At 33.5% G+C, this 14592-nt stretch overlaps 1 protein-coding gene across 5 annotated transcripts in view; it reads left to right on the top strand.

Annotated features, from left to right (window-relative positions):
- Nucleotides 1-14592, top strand: part of WASHC3 (WASH complex subunit 3) — a 120242-nt gene that overhangs the window by 22752 nt on the left and 82898 nt on the right. For all 5 annotated transcript variants that reach the window (XR_009356926.1, XR_009356925.1, XM_059186672.1 and 2 more), the window contains exon 6: nucleotides 11400-11464. Coding sequence is in view for 3 of the 5 variants with exons in the window: in XM_059186672.1 (XP_059042655.1) it covers nucleotides 11400-11464 (65 nt within the window). In the remaining 2 variants the exon portion in view is untranslated. The remainder of the gene's footprint in view (nucleotides 1-11399; nucleotides 11465-14592) is intronic.

Raw genomic sequence — 14592 nt, 5'->3', positions numbered from 1 at the left:
ATTATTATAAACTTCTTTGAACAGAAGCCAGCAGAATCTTTCAAGTGTCACAAGTAACCAGTTCACAGAGAAATAAACAGTACCTTGCTTTTTGGTCTCCATTATCTTTTTCTGTCACTCCTACATTACTGTGCTCTCTGAGATATAAGACTAAATTACATTTCCAAAAACTAGTTGTTATCTATGACATAATTTGAAATCCTAGGAGTACACCTAGATCTTTAGTCTATTTCTAGGATGCAACATGGTATAGTTTCTTTTTTTTAATAAAAAATAATTTATTTATTTTAAATTTTTTTTCAGTGTTCCAGAATTCATTGTTTATGCACCACACCCAGTGCTCCATGCAATATGTGCCCTCCATACTACCCACCACCAGGCTCACCCAACCTCCCATTCCCATCCCCTCCAAAACCCTCAGATTGTTTCTCAGAGTCCACAGTCTCCCATGGTTCGTCTCACCCTCCGATTTCCCCCAACTCCCTTCTCCTCTCCAACATGTCCTTTTTCAAGTAGGTCAATGTAAGCATCAAATGGACTCAACATGGTATAGTTTCTTAACTTTGTCCTATAGTCCTGTGTGACCATGGTCGGGTCATGTTACCTCTCAAGGCTTCAGTTCCCTCATATATAAAATGAGATCTTAAGTTCCTTCTAGGTTTATGATCTATATTAATTGATCCCCAAATTTGTATCTCATTATAATGAACAATCCTGGAACACCTGCTGGCATTTTCTGATACTTTTTTCCTTTTTAAGCAAGTTTTACACAAGATTTTTCAGTAGTAGTGTTGTGTTCCAAATATGGCAGACAATTGATTCTGATTTAACATTTGTTGTCATAATAGTGCAGCACAAGCCTTTCCTAAATTATATACTGCTTTTATAACTTAATTGGAATTGTGTACATAGATCACTTTTCCAATAGTTCTCCCCTTTTTACTGGCAGACCTTGGTGAATCCTTTGCCAGTAATAAACTCTGCATTGGGAAAGTCGACTTCTACATTAAGCTAATGACTTGTATTTTTTGAAACTGTATTTGCCAAAACAGTCTCTTTGGACACTTGGACTTTTTTAAAGCTCTATTTTCTTTGGCGGGCTTAAAATGTGAATTGAATAATCTCCTTGGATTTGGTGGTTCTGATGCATCTGTTGCCAGCAGTGGATGTTGGCTTGTGGAAATGTGACTTCCATTACCTAAGGATGAAGAATCTCCGACTGATTATTAAAGATGTTCTTCAGGAAGTTACGCACCTTAGACCTGAAAAATAATCAAGAGTACAAGTAGAGTATTCTTTAGATTAGGTATAGTTTTTGTAAAAGTAGTTAAGGACTTTAAAACCTTGTTTGGGCTATGACCCTAGTGTGACTTCCCATGTCTGGAGAGTTCCAGGATAGGTTCCTCATCATTGATCAACAGTGTAGTCAAAAGCAGGAGCTGCTGGTTCATATGTAGTTATGGAAGACACTGGTACAGATTTAGTTTAACTACATGATATTTCTTTTTTCATTGTTTTTTGACTCCGTATTATAATATTAACATGTGGTTTGTTTGCTTTATAATACCTAAAGTTTACTGTTCAGTATCAAGGTCAGTATTTTTTTTAATACATAATGGTCAGGGTGCCGTGGAAAACTTTCGGTGGTGTTTTAACTCCACATTGTGCATTGAAGATAAAAGCTGCACGTATAATGATCGATTTCCTAGACATGTGAATGTGAATAAAGATGGACTTTTGCCCATTTAATTAATTGCATTATTTAGCCAACTTCGCCAGTTCAAAAGGCAAATATTCTGTCTTTCCCATCAACTAAATGGTCAGCCAGACTAAACTAACTATAACTAAAAGGGAAAAAAGCAAAGCTTAGCAGAATAATAACTTTGAATTGAGGTAAATGGAACTCAAGAGACCATAGTTATCTTCCTTCAACTATATTCATTCTTACATCAAATGCAAAAAGAATTGGGTAGAGATTTCTCCAAAGGCAGAAAACTATGTCATTTAGCCACCAATTGTATTATCTGTGCTTTTCCGTAGCCTGAGTATATGGAAAACCTAGAAATAGGTAACTTTGTTGTATTTGTCGCCCAAGGGGGGAAAAATTACTTATTCTCTGCTAAAGTCAGTGAACTTAGCCTCTAAGGAAACCATGTCTGAAAAATTATCATGCTAATTTTACTGGAAAGTGTTTCACTATCCCAAGAAGATTGTAGATTTATGTTAAAATACCCAATTTTTTTTTCAAAGATTTCAAAATCACTTAGGATTTTTTAATATTTTGGCTCCCTTCTGAACCTTCCCCAGGTTGCCTGGAAAGTTAGGGGGTTCAGAGACCCTATATTAATTTTAAACGATGTATTTGCCCTTTTGTTTATTTGCTCTTTTACTTATATATGTTTGTTAGGGAACAGTAAACAATAATATTGCTAAGTTCAGGTTTTAAATTTCTTGCTTTTCCTGAAATATTTGTTTTCTTGATTTCTCATTTTCCTTAGAGTACCAAAGGAAAAAAAATGTAGTAGGCAAGTGCTGCTAAGTTAGGTGGTTGTCAGTATCCATTTGGTAATATTCTATGCACCTACTTTATCTATTCCCCATATATTCTTTGCTAATGCCACTTTGCCATAAATATATAGCTTAGAATATTTTATTGCTGATACCACATATTTTTCATTGTAGTTTTCTTTTTTATTTTACTTATTTTTTTATTATGTTCAGTTAACCAGCATAGAGTATATCATAAATTTTTGTGGTAGTGTTCAATGATTCATTACTTGTATATAACACCCAGTGTTCATTCCCACACATGACTTCCTTAATACCCATCACGTGGTTACGCCATCCCCCACTCCTCTCCCTTCTGTAACCCTGAGTTCATTTCTCAGAGTCCAGAGTCTAGTATTCTTTTGTGTCAGTCATTTGCTAAGAAGATGTTGATTTGGATAGTTTGTTTCCAGAAACAAGTTGTTTAACCATACCTATTTCTATTTATGGTATTTATAGTCTCTGGAAAAATACATTTTGAACTGTGAATTATAGTACCATTTAGAATCCTCAATCATATCTAAAGAATAGTCATATACCAACAAGCTGGTATACACAGAAGTCAGTCTCAGAGTTATAGAAGGATATCTGGGTGCTGTAGACTTGAATTTTTTTTTTTAGTAATATATCAGATAATTAAAAATTAAAAATAATTTAAAAGGAGTAAATGGAATATAAGATACTTGAGAATACAAATAACCTTTTAAAAATAACTGATAAGGTAATAATTTTGGATGATAAATTTTTCAAATCAGTTTTTCCTAAGTATAAAAGTATGTATGAGAAGAATATATTTCTTTAGAAATTTACTCGCCATGTCATATTTTCTTATCTTTGGTTTCATAACTAAAATAATTTACATAGGATGGCCTCTCTGAAACAATCCTTTTAAGCCAAAATATTTACTTCTTTATTTCAGTTTATTTTCTGGAGTACCAATAAAATTTACTTCATCTGCCTTAAATTCACTGTAATACCATACTTCTGTATGCCTCTCCCCACAAAAGAAAGAAAAGGAGTTAAGCAAACACAGAGGAGGGAACATTTGGAGGATAAGCTTAAGGTAGTTTTAAATTTCATAGGAATCTCCCTTAAATGATATATAAAATGGGAACCAACAAAAACAGGAGCATTTAGCAGAATAATATTTTTAACTTTAGACTTCATATCTTTCATTCTAATTCATTTAAACAACTCTGTAACTCTTTAGTAAAAGTTGTGACAAAAAGAATAGTACTTTACTATTAAGTTTCTTAAGGAAACTTTTGGAGATACATACTAACAATGATAATTTTTATACCTGCTGAAATGTGTGGTATACTTCTTTTACTCTTTTTTAAAATGTTTCAAAAATTTTATTTATTTGACAGACAGAGACACAGCAAGAGAGGGAACACAAGCAGGGTGAGTGAGAGAGGGAGAAACAGACTTCCAGCTGATGCCCGGGCTCGATCCCAGGACCCTGGGTTCCTCCCCTGAGCCAAAGGCAGATGCTTAATGACTGAGCCACCCAGGCACCCCCCCATCTATAATTTTTTAGTCACCCAACTCTGATTTCTCAGTGCCCTTTTATCTTCTTTGCTACTAACCACTCTGCAAGAAATAAGGGACCTCACAAAAAAGTTTTCCAAAGTTGTGAAGAGGAAATAATGGTGGAATAAATTAAGTAGTTATTTACTCAGATTTACTCTTTTCAGAAATATTGTGATTCTCACCTTAACTATAAATTTGTCTAAGGTTATGGTTTACCTATGGGAAAAAAAGTAAAAGACCAGAGAAGCAAATGAACTGTAGTAAGGAAGTGGACTTATCTCAAGTGGCAGAGAAAGAAGAATCTTAGTAGTTTCAGAGACCATCAACATAAGCACCATATTTGACAAGGATTTGAGAGCATAAACATTCTCAATGGGGTAGACAGTCCTGGTGTGGAAGATATTTTCTCTTGAATGGATCGTAGTGATGTAAGACACAATATTTCATTTATAAGTTAATTTTTTGCTAAGAATTGTTTTAGTTTAGAAGAAAAGGCTAACTATGTTTTAAAAGGAAGTAGATTTCAAAATACTAAATTTTATTGAGAAATATCAATGAAAATTATTTCCCTACTTGAATATATTTACACCTTAATACTGCAATTTTAAAAAATATCTCCAGATTTATGTACATCTTACCATAGTTTTTCATAATATAAGAGACCATCCCAACTTTTCTTCTTGGTTTCCTAGCCCAAGTTTACAAATGACTTTTATTCAGTTAGTTGGTTAGGTCATGTGCAGATGACACACGGCTGTCAGATTCAGAGGCATTCTTTGTAGTTCTGTAGCCATGTGGAATGGCTAATACTGGTATCTATCTTTTTTGGGGGGGAGGTATCTATCTTTCAGTGGGTACCTATGGATTGCTAAGGGCATTGAATAAGACTCATGACACCAGTTCAAACACATTATCACTATTGGAAAATTAGCTCAAAAGTAACTTTTGTGGTTTCAATCAGTAGAATCATCTTTATAATTACTAAGAATTTTATTCTTTATAGCTTTTATTGCCAAATTTGGAGATACTTCTTTAATTCTCCTTGAATAGATACATATAGTAATACATTTTCAAAAATAACAGAAAGCCCTCTGAACTTATTACACTTTTAATTTTGGTAGTGAATTCCAAAATAATTTGTAATAGAAATTGTTTTTAAGTTTTTATTCCTGGAAAGTAGAAATATAGTTAAATTTGGGAAATTTTAATGAATACATATTTCAAAGAGCAAATATCCTTTGAGTGAAAATGTGGTATAGCAAAGCTATAATTTAGCTGAAGTATTCATAATGGTGGTGTAGCATTAATTAGCCTATCAAAGCAAGTCTTTAAATTTTAGGTATTATTTGTACATTATAATGAAGGGAAATAAATGGACCCTCCACAGCACCAAATTACTCTTAAATCAACAAATACTTGAATAGTTACAAAATGCAGAGAATACACACAATGCACCATGACCATTACACCTAAGATTTATCATGTTGCAAGAATATCCAGGGGAAAGATCAATCACATGGGGAAATTGATGTGGCTCTAGTTTGAACTGACTCGTAACAATAGATCCTTCACCTTTTGAAATAATTTCTTTAAAGGTTTTTATTGATTGACATTTAAGTTAACTTTAGTTCCCATTCCTAAAAGGAATATGGAGTATTGGCTAATGTATTTATTTTTATGCATGTACTTTACCAGTTTCCTGAGGTCCCTAGTCATGACCAGTGTCATTTTGTCCATTTTACAGTGATTTGTTCCTTCATCTTTAAAGATATCTGATGGGCACTCAGTGAAAGACTGTAAAACTTATGTCTTAAGATAATCATTGAAAAAGGAAGAATTTACTGTTTGCTCCATGTGTACCACATAGCAGTAGTCAAGATATGTGAACCTCTTTTTTTTTCCCCTGCATATTTAACTTCAAATCAGTGACCCTTCATGGCAACAGTATTGGAGTTAATATCAGAGTCTAGCGTTTTCTAAATCTATATAAGTCATTAGGAATAAAGCTTCCCTTTTTTTTAGATATCCATATTCATTTTACAGTGATTAAGAGACTTACTTAAATTAATTTTGTACCCCATCATGGAAAAGTTCCAGAAGGAGATCGTTAAGCATGTGTTTGCTCTTGTAGTAGGATTTGCTCTGTAAACATTCAGTATCTATTATATAGAATATTTCCCCTGAAGATTTTATTCTAATCATAGCACTCTATTTAATATATTTCATAAAAGGCAGTATAGATATTTTTAGGATAGCACTGTTGACAATCAGAAAGCAAAGAAATGGTTTAGTCCGTTTCACTAAGTTAAAATTCAGGTAAACAACCTGATTAGAGGACTGGTTGCCTTTTTTCCAACCTATGGCATCTCCTCACCTCCTATTCATTCCCTCTCTTTGCAAATAAAAAAAGTACTCTTCACCTGTCAACTCAATATATTTTTTTTTCAATTGTTGCCCTAAGTAAGAGGAAAAAAACAATATTTTGCATCTTTCATAACTCAGTTGTTGTGATTCAAGGTATAAACTGAGAGGAGAAACTAAAGTATGAGGAGTGTTTTTTGTTACTTTAGAAAAGTCCTTTATCTCTATTAGATTGAGTATGGGTTTTTTTTTCCCCCCTTTCTAATCTAAAACTTCAGGAAAGAATTCAGTAAAAGAATTCAGTAGCTTGTCCTCCATTAACATAATAAATGTAAATACTGGCAGCCTTCAGTTTTTGTGATACAAGAAACTAGTAACTGTTAGTGTTGCCATCATAATTTCATTAGTGTGGCTTCTTTACACACTTTCTCCAGTGACGCAAATACAGACGTGATTTTTTGGAACATCAAACTTATGGCTGCCTTCTTTCTTCTTCATTACTTATGTTGGACAAACTACCATTATCACTTGCCAAGAATAATCCCACAGTTCAGTAGACTTCAGTTTTGAGTTCTCTCATGTCCAACTTAGACCACCAGTAGCTTTTTCTCTTGGAAATCGGAAACTGGACACTTCTTTTTGATGTTTAACAAACCCGACTCTGTTCCTTAACCCCTAAGGAAGAATATATCAAAACAACAAATTTTCTAAGCAACATCACTGGAATCATAGCAGCAAATCCCTTTGGAATCTATCCTTTGGAACACAGGCCAAATTATTTTTATATCAAGCTTTATGAGATTTGTATTAGGGTGGTGATAATATTAAAGTCTCTGTTCAGGGAAGATAAGTTATTTGTATTTTCTTTTATCTGTATCTATATACAGAAATGACTTAAAAATAACCAAATTTTGGTAATATCTGTATTCTTGTGTTGTAAATAGCTTCAAGAAACTAAGAGTAAAATATGGAGCTTGCATATTTAGGTTTCTTGTATTCTTATAACCAAGCCATGAAACTCGTGTTAAAATAGGGAGTTTAATTCTACCAAATTCCCTTTCCCCATTCCCTACCCACTGCTTCCCTTCACTCCCACCTCATACACACTTTCTTTGCTATATTTTAGGAAATGTTTTTTTCAACTTCATTTCTCCTCCCTTCTGTTTTCTCGGCTTTGTAACTTATTAGTATGACCTTTCCAATGATATCCTGTGGATTATGCTAAAGTATAATAAATAAATCACGTAGTTGAGTTTGTAGAAAGACCTTATACCATCAGACCATAGTTAACAGAAACTGAGAGGTCTTTTTAAAGATGTAGAACATAAAACTCTGCTCTTTTTCACATCTCTTCTTGCACTTCAGTGTTTTATGAAATGTTCTACAGTCCTAACTTTCCTTGTTATACTAAATAGTTAAGTAATGGCTAAGTTTTAATTATCAAGTAAAATTCCCAACCTTATCTTTCAAGTGTCAGCTTTCTCTTCTACCATTAAAATTAAATGCATTTTATTATGAAGTAATCATTAAGTACATTTTGTACTTAAGAGGAAAATCTTTTTCTCAAGTCTTAGTTCCAGGAAATATATTTTAAAGTGGTACAAGTTTTAAGTTCATGCTTTTTGGTTCCAAATATAAGTGTCTGTTCATATTGGATGCCCCTAAGTAAGTAACAACCTTTTTTTTTAATCCTTAAACTTCATACGCTGACAAAAGTTTTTATCTTCCACCTTTTTTGTCTTCCAAACCTACCATATTTCACTTTTTAGAGTTTCTTGAAGTTTACACCATGAAACAGTATTGTTTTCAAGAGTATGGCTTTGAAGAGAATTTTACAGTGGTGCTATTTATTTTCATCTAACATTTAGGATGCATTTAAGTGTACATTACTTTGAGTCTTTTTTATTTTGAGGGAGAGAGAGAGACAGCACATCTAACATTTAGGATGCCTGTAAGTGTCCATCTTTCTAAATTGAATATCACACAGTGGCTAATGACATTGAAGACCTGAGGGGAAGAGTATGCAGCACCAGTGGAGCAGTGATTGAGCTTTTTCCCATGTGGGCTCAGGCTCAGCTTATCCCTTCTGCCACATGGGATGAAGAGATATGACAGAGATGGTCCCAACCATGTATATAGACTTTTAAAGTACAGTAATTCCACTTTTGAAAGTGATGTATTGCAGGTTTTCAAATGTAACACCTATTAGTGGTTTCCTCATCTTTTGGAATGATACGAAGAGCAGGAATTGGCAGACTTGATTGCATCTTCTTCCCGTAGAGCTTTACAAGTGAACTTTCAGTAACTGGTTATCATCAAATCAGTCATCTTTTCAAGTAAATATGTATTTATTTCTGACATGTCCTTTTCTTATTGTTTTGATGTTCTTATCCTGAATTTTGAGATTCACATGTTCTCAATGTTTTTGTGACTTGTAAACTACTAGCATTGTCATTACTTAGTGTTTATATTGGGGTAGACAAGATGTATAATACAATCCCAGGAGAATTCTTGAATTTTATTTGACCTTTGTGTCCAAATGGAATTGGACCATTTGTTATGAAAAGAACATTAACATAGCTATGCTTGAAAATGGAAAGCTCTGAAATCTTTATTTGGAGAGACATTTACTCATCTTGTTAAGTATTTATTGTACATCCCAGCCAAGGTTTTAATAGTTTTGAGTTATCAACTTTTTTTTTTTTTGGAGGTATAAGAAAAGTGAGAATGTGATATCTGACTTGTTTACAGCAGAATTAGTAATGGATAGGCTCAAATGATTAAATGATTTAATTTGGCCTTGTATGATATTAGATAGCACTGATTCCATTAAGTCAGTTAAAACGTGTACCTTATTAGATTATTTAAGCACTCCATACATACTAATATAAAAGCAAAAGAAGAGCTATTTTTTTTTACTTTTTTGAAAAATTAACATATAATGTATTATTAGCCCCAAGGGTACAGGTCTGTGAATCACCAGGTTTACCCACATCACAGCGCTCACCATAGCACATACCCTCCCCAATGTCCATAACCCATCCTCCCTCTCCCTATCCCCCTCCCTCCAGAAACCCTCAGTTTGTTTTGTGAGATTAAGAGTCTCTTATGGTTTGTCTCCCTCCTGATCCCATCTTGTTTCATTTATTCTTTTCCTATCCCTGACCCTTCCATGTTGCTTCTCGACTTCCTCATATCAGGGGAATCATATGATAGTTGTCTTTCTCCGATTGACTTATTTCGCTAAGCATAGTACCCTCTAGTTCCATCCACATCATCGCAAATGGCAAGATTTCATTTCTTTTGATGGCTGCATAGTATTCCATTGTATATATATACCACATCAGAAGAGCTATTTTAAATATGAGCCATCTAAAAGGTCTTGTTTTAGCAGGTATGTGGAGAGGCTATAAAGGAGGCTTTTTATTTTAGCTTCTATTCATTGAATTTTTTTGTTTTATTGAGAAATAATTGAAATATATCACTGTATAAGTTTAAGGCATACAGCATGATGATTTGATTTACCTATATCGTAAAATGATTACAATTGGTTTCATTAACATCCATCATCTCATAAAGATATAGTGAGAAGAAAAGAAAAAATTCCCCTTGTGATGAGAATTCTTAGGATCTACTCTCTAAACAAGTTTCCTGTATATCATACAGCAGTGTTAGCTGTAGTCATTATGTTGTACATTACATCCCTATTACTTGTTTATCTTTTAAATGGAAGTTTCTCCTTTTGACCACCTTCTATACAGTTCTCTCTCCTTACCCCCATGTACCCCCATCCCTGCCTCTGTTTACCACAAATCTGGTCTCTTTTTCTATGAGTTTGGTGGTTTTATTTTGTTTTTGGAACCCATGTAGAATGAAATCATAAAGTATTTGTCTTTATGTGTTTAGCATAATGCCGTCAAGGTCCGTCCATGTTGTCATAAATAGTAAGATTGTCTCTTTTTTATGGCTGAATAATATTCCATTGTGTGTATATATACCACAACTTCTTCCTCCATTCATCCATTAATGGACACTTAGGTTGTTTCCATGTTTTGACTATTACAAACAATACTGCTACAAAAATGGACCTACAGATATCTTCTTGAGTTAGTATATTCATTTCTTTTGAATATATTAACCAGCACTGGAATTGCTAGATCATATGGTAGTTCTGTTTTAATTTTTTGAGCAATCCTCATACTGTTTTCCATAGTGGCTTTACCAGTTTACAATTCCACCAACAGTGCACAAGGTTCCCTTGCTCACATCCATGCCAGCATCTGTTAGCTCTGTCTTTTTAATGATGGCCATTTTAATAGGCATGAGGTGATATCTCATTGTAATTTGCATTTCTCTATTAACTAGGGCTGTTGAGCATCTTTTTATGTAACTACTGGCCATTCATATATCTATAGGTCCTTTGCCCATTTTTAAATTGCATAATTTAAGTTTTTTGCTATCGAGTTGCCTGAGTTTGTCAATATTTTTTCCCATTCCGTATTTGTTTTCACTTTGTCAGTGGTTTCTTTTGCTGAACAGAAGCTTTTTAGTTTGATATAGTCTCACTTGTTTTATATTTTGTTACTTGTGTCTTAGGTGTAATTTTCATAAGATTATTATCAAATCCCATATCAAAGAGCTTTTATCCTATGTTTTCTTCTAGGAGTTTCATGGTTTCAGGTTTTACATTTATGCCTCTAATCCATTTTGAGTTAATTTTTGTAAGCAGTGTAAGTTAGGGATCAGGTTTCCTTCTTTTACATGTGACTATCCAATTTCCCAGCATCATTAATTGAAGAGACTTTATTTTCTCCATCCTTGCCTCCCTTGTCAAACATTAGTTTGCTATCTGTGTTTGGGGTTATAACTGGGCTCTCAATTCTCCTTCATTGTTCTATTTATCTGTTTTTATGAAGAAGTCATTTTTAATAATTGATTATCTTATGTCCTTTGCTTAGGGTGTTCCAGTGATGGCAATAAGAAACAAAATGATATCAGAAGGACTAGACCCAGATCTTCTTGAGTAAGTAATTCTTCTAATATTATGCCAAGATGTTAAATTTATCAGTTATAATAAAAATACTCCAAGCTCTATTTTTTTCTACCATACAGTGTTTTATGGTTGAGGAAACCACTTTCATAAATATTGTCTCTGCTAATATTACAAAAATGAAAAATCCATCCTATGTTCCTAAAACCAGCCATTGCACATTGTAGAAGCATTTTTAATAGATTGTTGATGAATCTATACATCTAGAAGAGATGGAATTTGATGACAGTTTAGCTGCACACAGTAGTTTCCACAAGAAGTTTTTGTTTTCTTTCATGCCACCTTTTTCTTTTCTTTTTTATTCTATTCTTTTCTGTTCTCTTTCCCTCCCTCCCTTCCTCTTGTTCTTTCTTTTTTTTCTTCATTTCCTTTCTTTCTTTCATTCCTTTTGTTTCATTCTCTTTCTTTCTTTCATTCATTCATTTTTTAAGACCTTAGTGTAATACGGAAACTTATTCTACCATAATCTAAGTTGAACCAGATTGAGAAATAAAAAGGATAAAGCCACTCTAGGTCCACATTAATAATTATTATGAAACTAGATATCTGTTTGTGTGAATTTTATAAAAAATAATTTTTTGAGAAATGCTGACAAATTGTGGCTCAGAAATTTGACAATAATTTATTCCATCTAAGCAAACTTGGATACATAGCTCATTCTGGATAAAATATATCTTAATGGATTATTCAGAACTAGTCTGTTTTTCAAGTATCTAGATACATGTAAAGAGTCCAGTTTGGGGCTTTAGTTCATCCTGATATATTTAGTTATGTTATCCAGACATTTGTACTATACTAGCAATATACTTTGAAATTTTTCTTGGCTCTCAGCCCTTCAAGAAAATGTGTGCATTTTGGAGGTGAAACGCCATAAAACGATCTTTTTCTTATATTTTATCTTTTAAAAACAATATTTAAGAATTTTTTAAAAGTCTGTAAGGACAGATTTCAAACATGTATCTACATTTAGTATATATCCAAGTAGCAAACAGTTTAAGTACAGGGACACATATTGGTAATTTGAACTCAAGCATCTCCAGGATATTTGGCGTTTGTTCTGGAAATTGTTTCTGACACACACACTTTAAAAACAGATGGATCGTGACATATATTTTAATGTGAATTGAACATATGGGTCCAATCCATTTTGGTATTCATTGGAATATATGTCATAAATATATTTAACACTGACCATGACCTCTTTTTTGCTTCTGGAAGTACACAGTAGACCTTCTATAATCACAGAGAGCTAAAATGACCTTTAAAATGATGATTTTTCTCTCTAGAGAAAATGTAATGGAAAACTAACAGTCCAGTAAGCATCAGCATATGTTGGATATCCAATCTCTTTACCCCCTACTGGCTTCATTTCATCCTCTGCCTAGACTAAACCTACTTCATAATCTTTTACTTAAGTCAGCTACCCACACCACAAACTTGAAAATCATCCTTGATTGTATCTGCTTCCCTGTCCCTTACTTGTCAGTCACTATGATTTTTTTCATTTTTCATATATGTCACAGCTGACCGCAGGACTCCATGCCCATTGCTATTTAGTTCAAGCCCTCATCATTTCTTACCTAAATTATTATAATAGCTCCTAATTGGTTTCCTTACTCTCTTTCAGTCTGCCTGTCACTAAAGTTTTGGTAGATCTATTCCTACTTCATTCTTGTTTCAGAACTTTCTGTGACTCTCCGTTACTTTGACACATATTCTAACATTTTAGAATTGCATATAGATGTGTCTATCATCAAGATCCAGACTCTTTTTCATTTCTTGCACTCTTCCATACATTACTGTCTCCTGCAGCTGTAGCAGACTACGTCTTTGAATTTTTTTCTCTCCTTGGAACTCCCTTCCCCTGCTCTTATTGGCCTGACTAATTTCATATACATCAAGACTTCATTTAGGTCACCATGGGGGGATGTCCATGGATGACTACCAAGGGGGAGAACCCCCAGTACCCCCAGTACTTCCTCGATATATTTCATTTAACAAGTTTGAGAACCCATCATTGTCTGTAAATGTTAAGAAACATTCAGTTGCAAGGTGGTGCCAAGTTTTGGGGTAGAATTCCAGTAACAGTTAACGTTGTCTTACAGAAAAACTGCTCCTCAACCACAGCCTGGAGCCTGAATTCTGACCTATTACCTCATAAGTACATGCCATCGGTCACAAGGGTTGGAGTGGGGGTGACTCACTATTATCTATCACCACGACTACTAGAAAACCAGTTTCAGCATTTAGCTAGATACGACAAGTGAAATCAGCCGCCTCTTTAAAGAGGAATTGTGGATTTTGGGAATCATGTTTACATAAAACTAAGGAACCTCACTTTGGAAGAAAAGGCTGAGATGATGAAAGAGAAGATGTGCCATCTGAGGGAAGGGTATACTTTTATTTAGAATTTTAGCCAAGAACTTTCAGTAAGCATTGTTTTGTTTTTCCTTTAAAGTATAAAGTACACTCTTATTTTATTAGCCTTAGGCAGTAAGACAGACTTGTACAACTGTTAGAGGAAATAGTCTAGATCTGTCTGCATGGAGCAAAAAGCAAAACTAAAATTAATATAAAAATAAAGACTAGTCACAAATACATTCTTTGATTGACTTGTGTGTTTAAAAACTTGGAAGCTAAGAGACAAAATTTTAAACTAATACAGTTTATACCTGGCTATTTTCCTAGAAAAATGACTATCATTGAATTTTAGAAAGTCTATGAAACTGAAGAAAAGACCTGATAGTTACCAAATAAAATTTGTTACTAAATGATTATTTAATTATTTTTAAAAGTCCCAAGTGTTTGAAAATAACAGTAGTACTTATATAACCAAGAATTATTCCTATTTAGCTTGTAAAAATTAGTTTCCAATGCCAATGAAATAAAGACATGTAGAAAGAGTATCTTTGTCATCATCATACTTTAAAGAGTTTAAGGGAAAACAAAATGGAAATCTTTAAGATTAATCTGTTCTAGTTTTATATCCAGAACTATAGGACAGGTAAATTCTTTTAATCAATGCCTAATTTTTTTAACAGGAAAAAAAGTTTCTCCCTTATCCTGTTTTGTTTTTTTGTTGTTGTATACTTTTATGTCCC

This window comes from Mustela lutreola, chromosome 8, assembly GCF_030435805.1.
Source record: "Mustela lutreola isolate mMusLut2 chromosome 8, mMusLut2.pri, whole genome shotgun sequence".
NCBI classification, from domain to species: Eukaryota; Metazoa; Chordata; class Mammalia; order Carnivora; family Mustelidae; genus Mustela; species Mustela lutreola.
The sequence above is the reverse complement of the archived record's forward strand: the minus strand, read 5'-3'. Positions and strand labels throughout refer to the sequence as shown.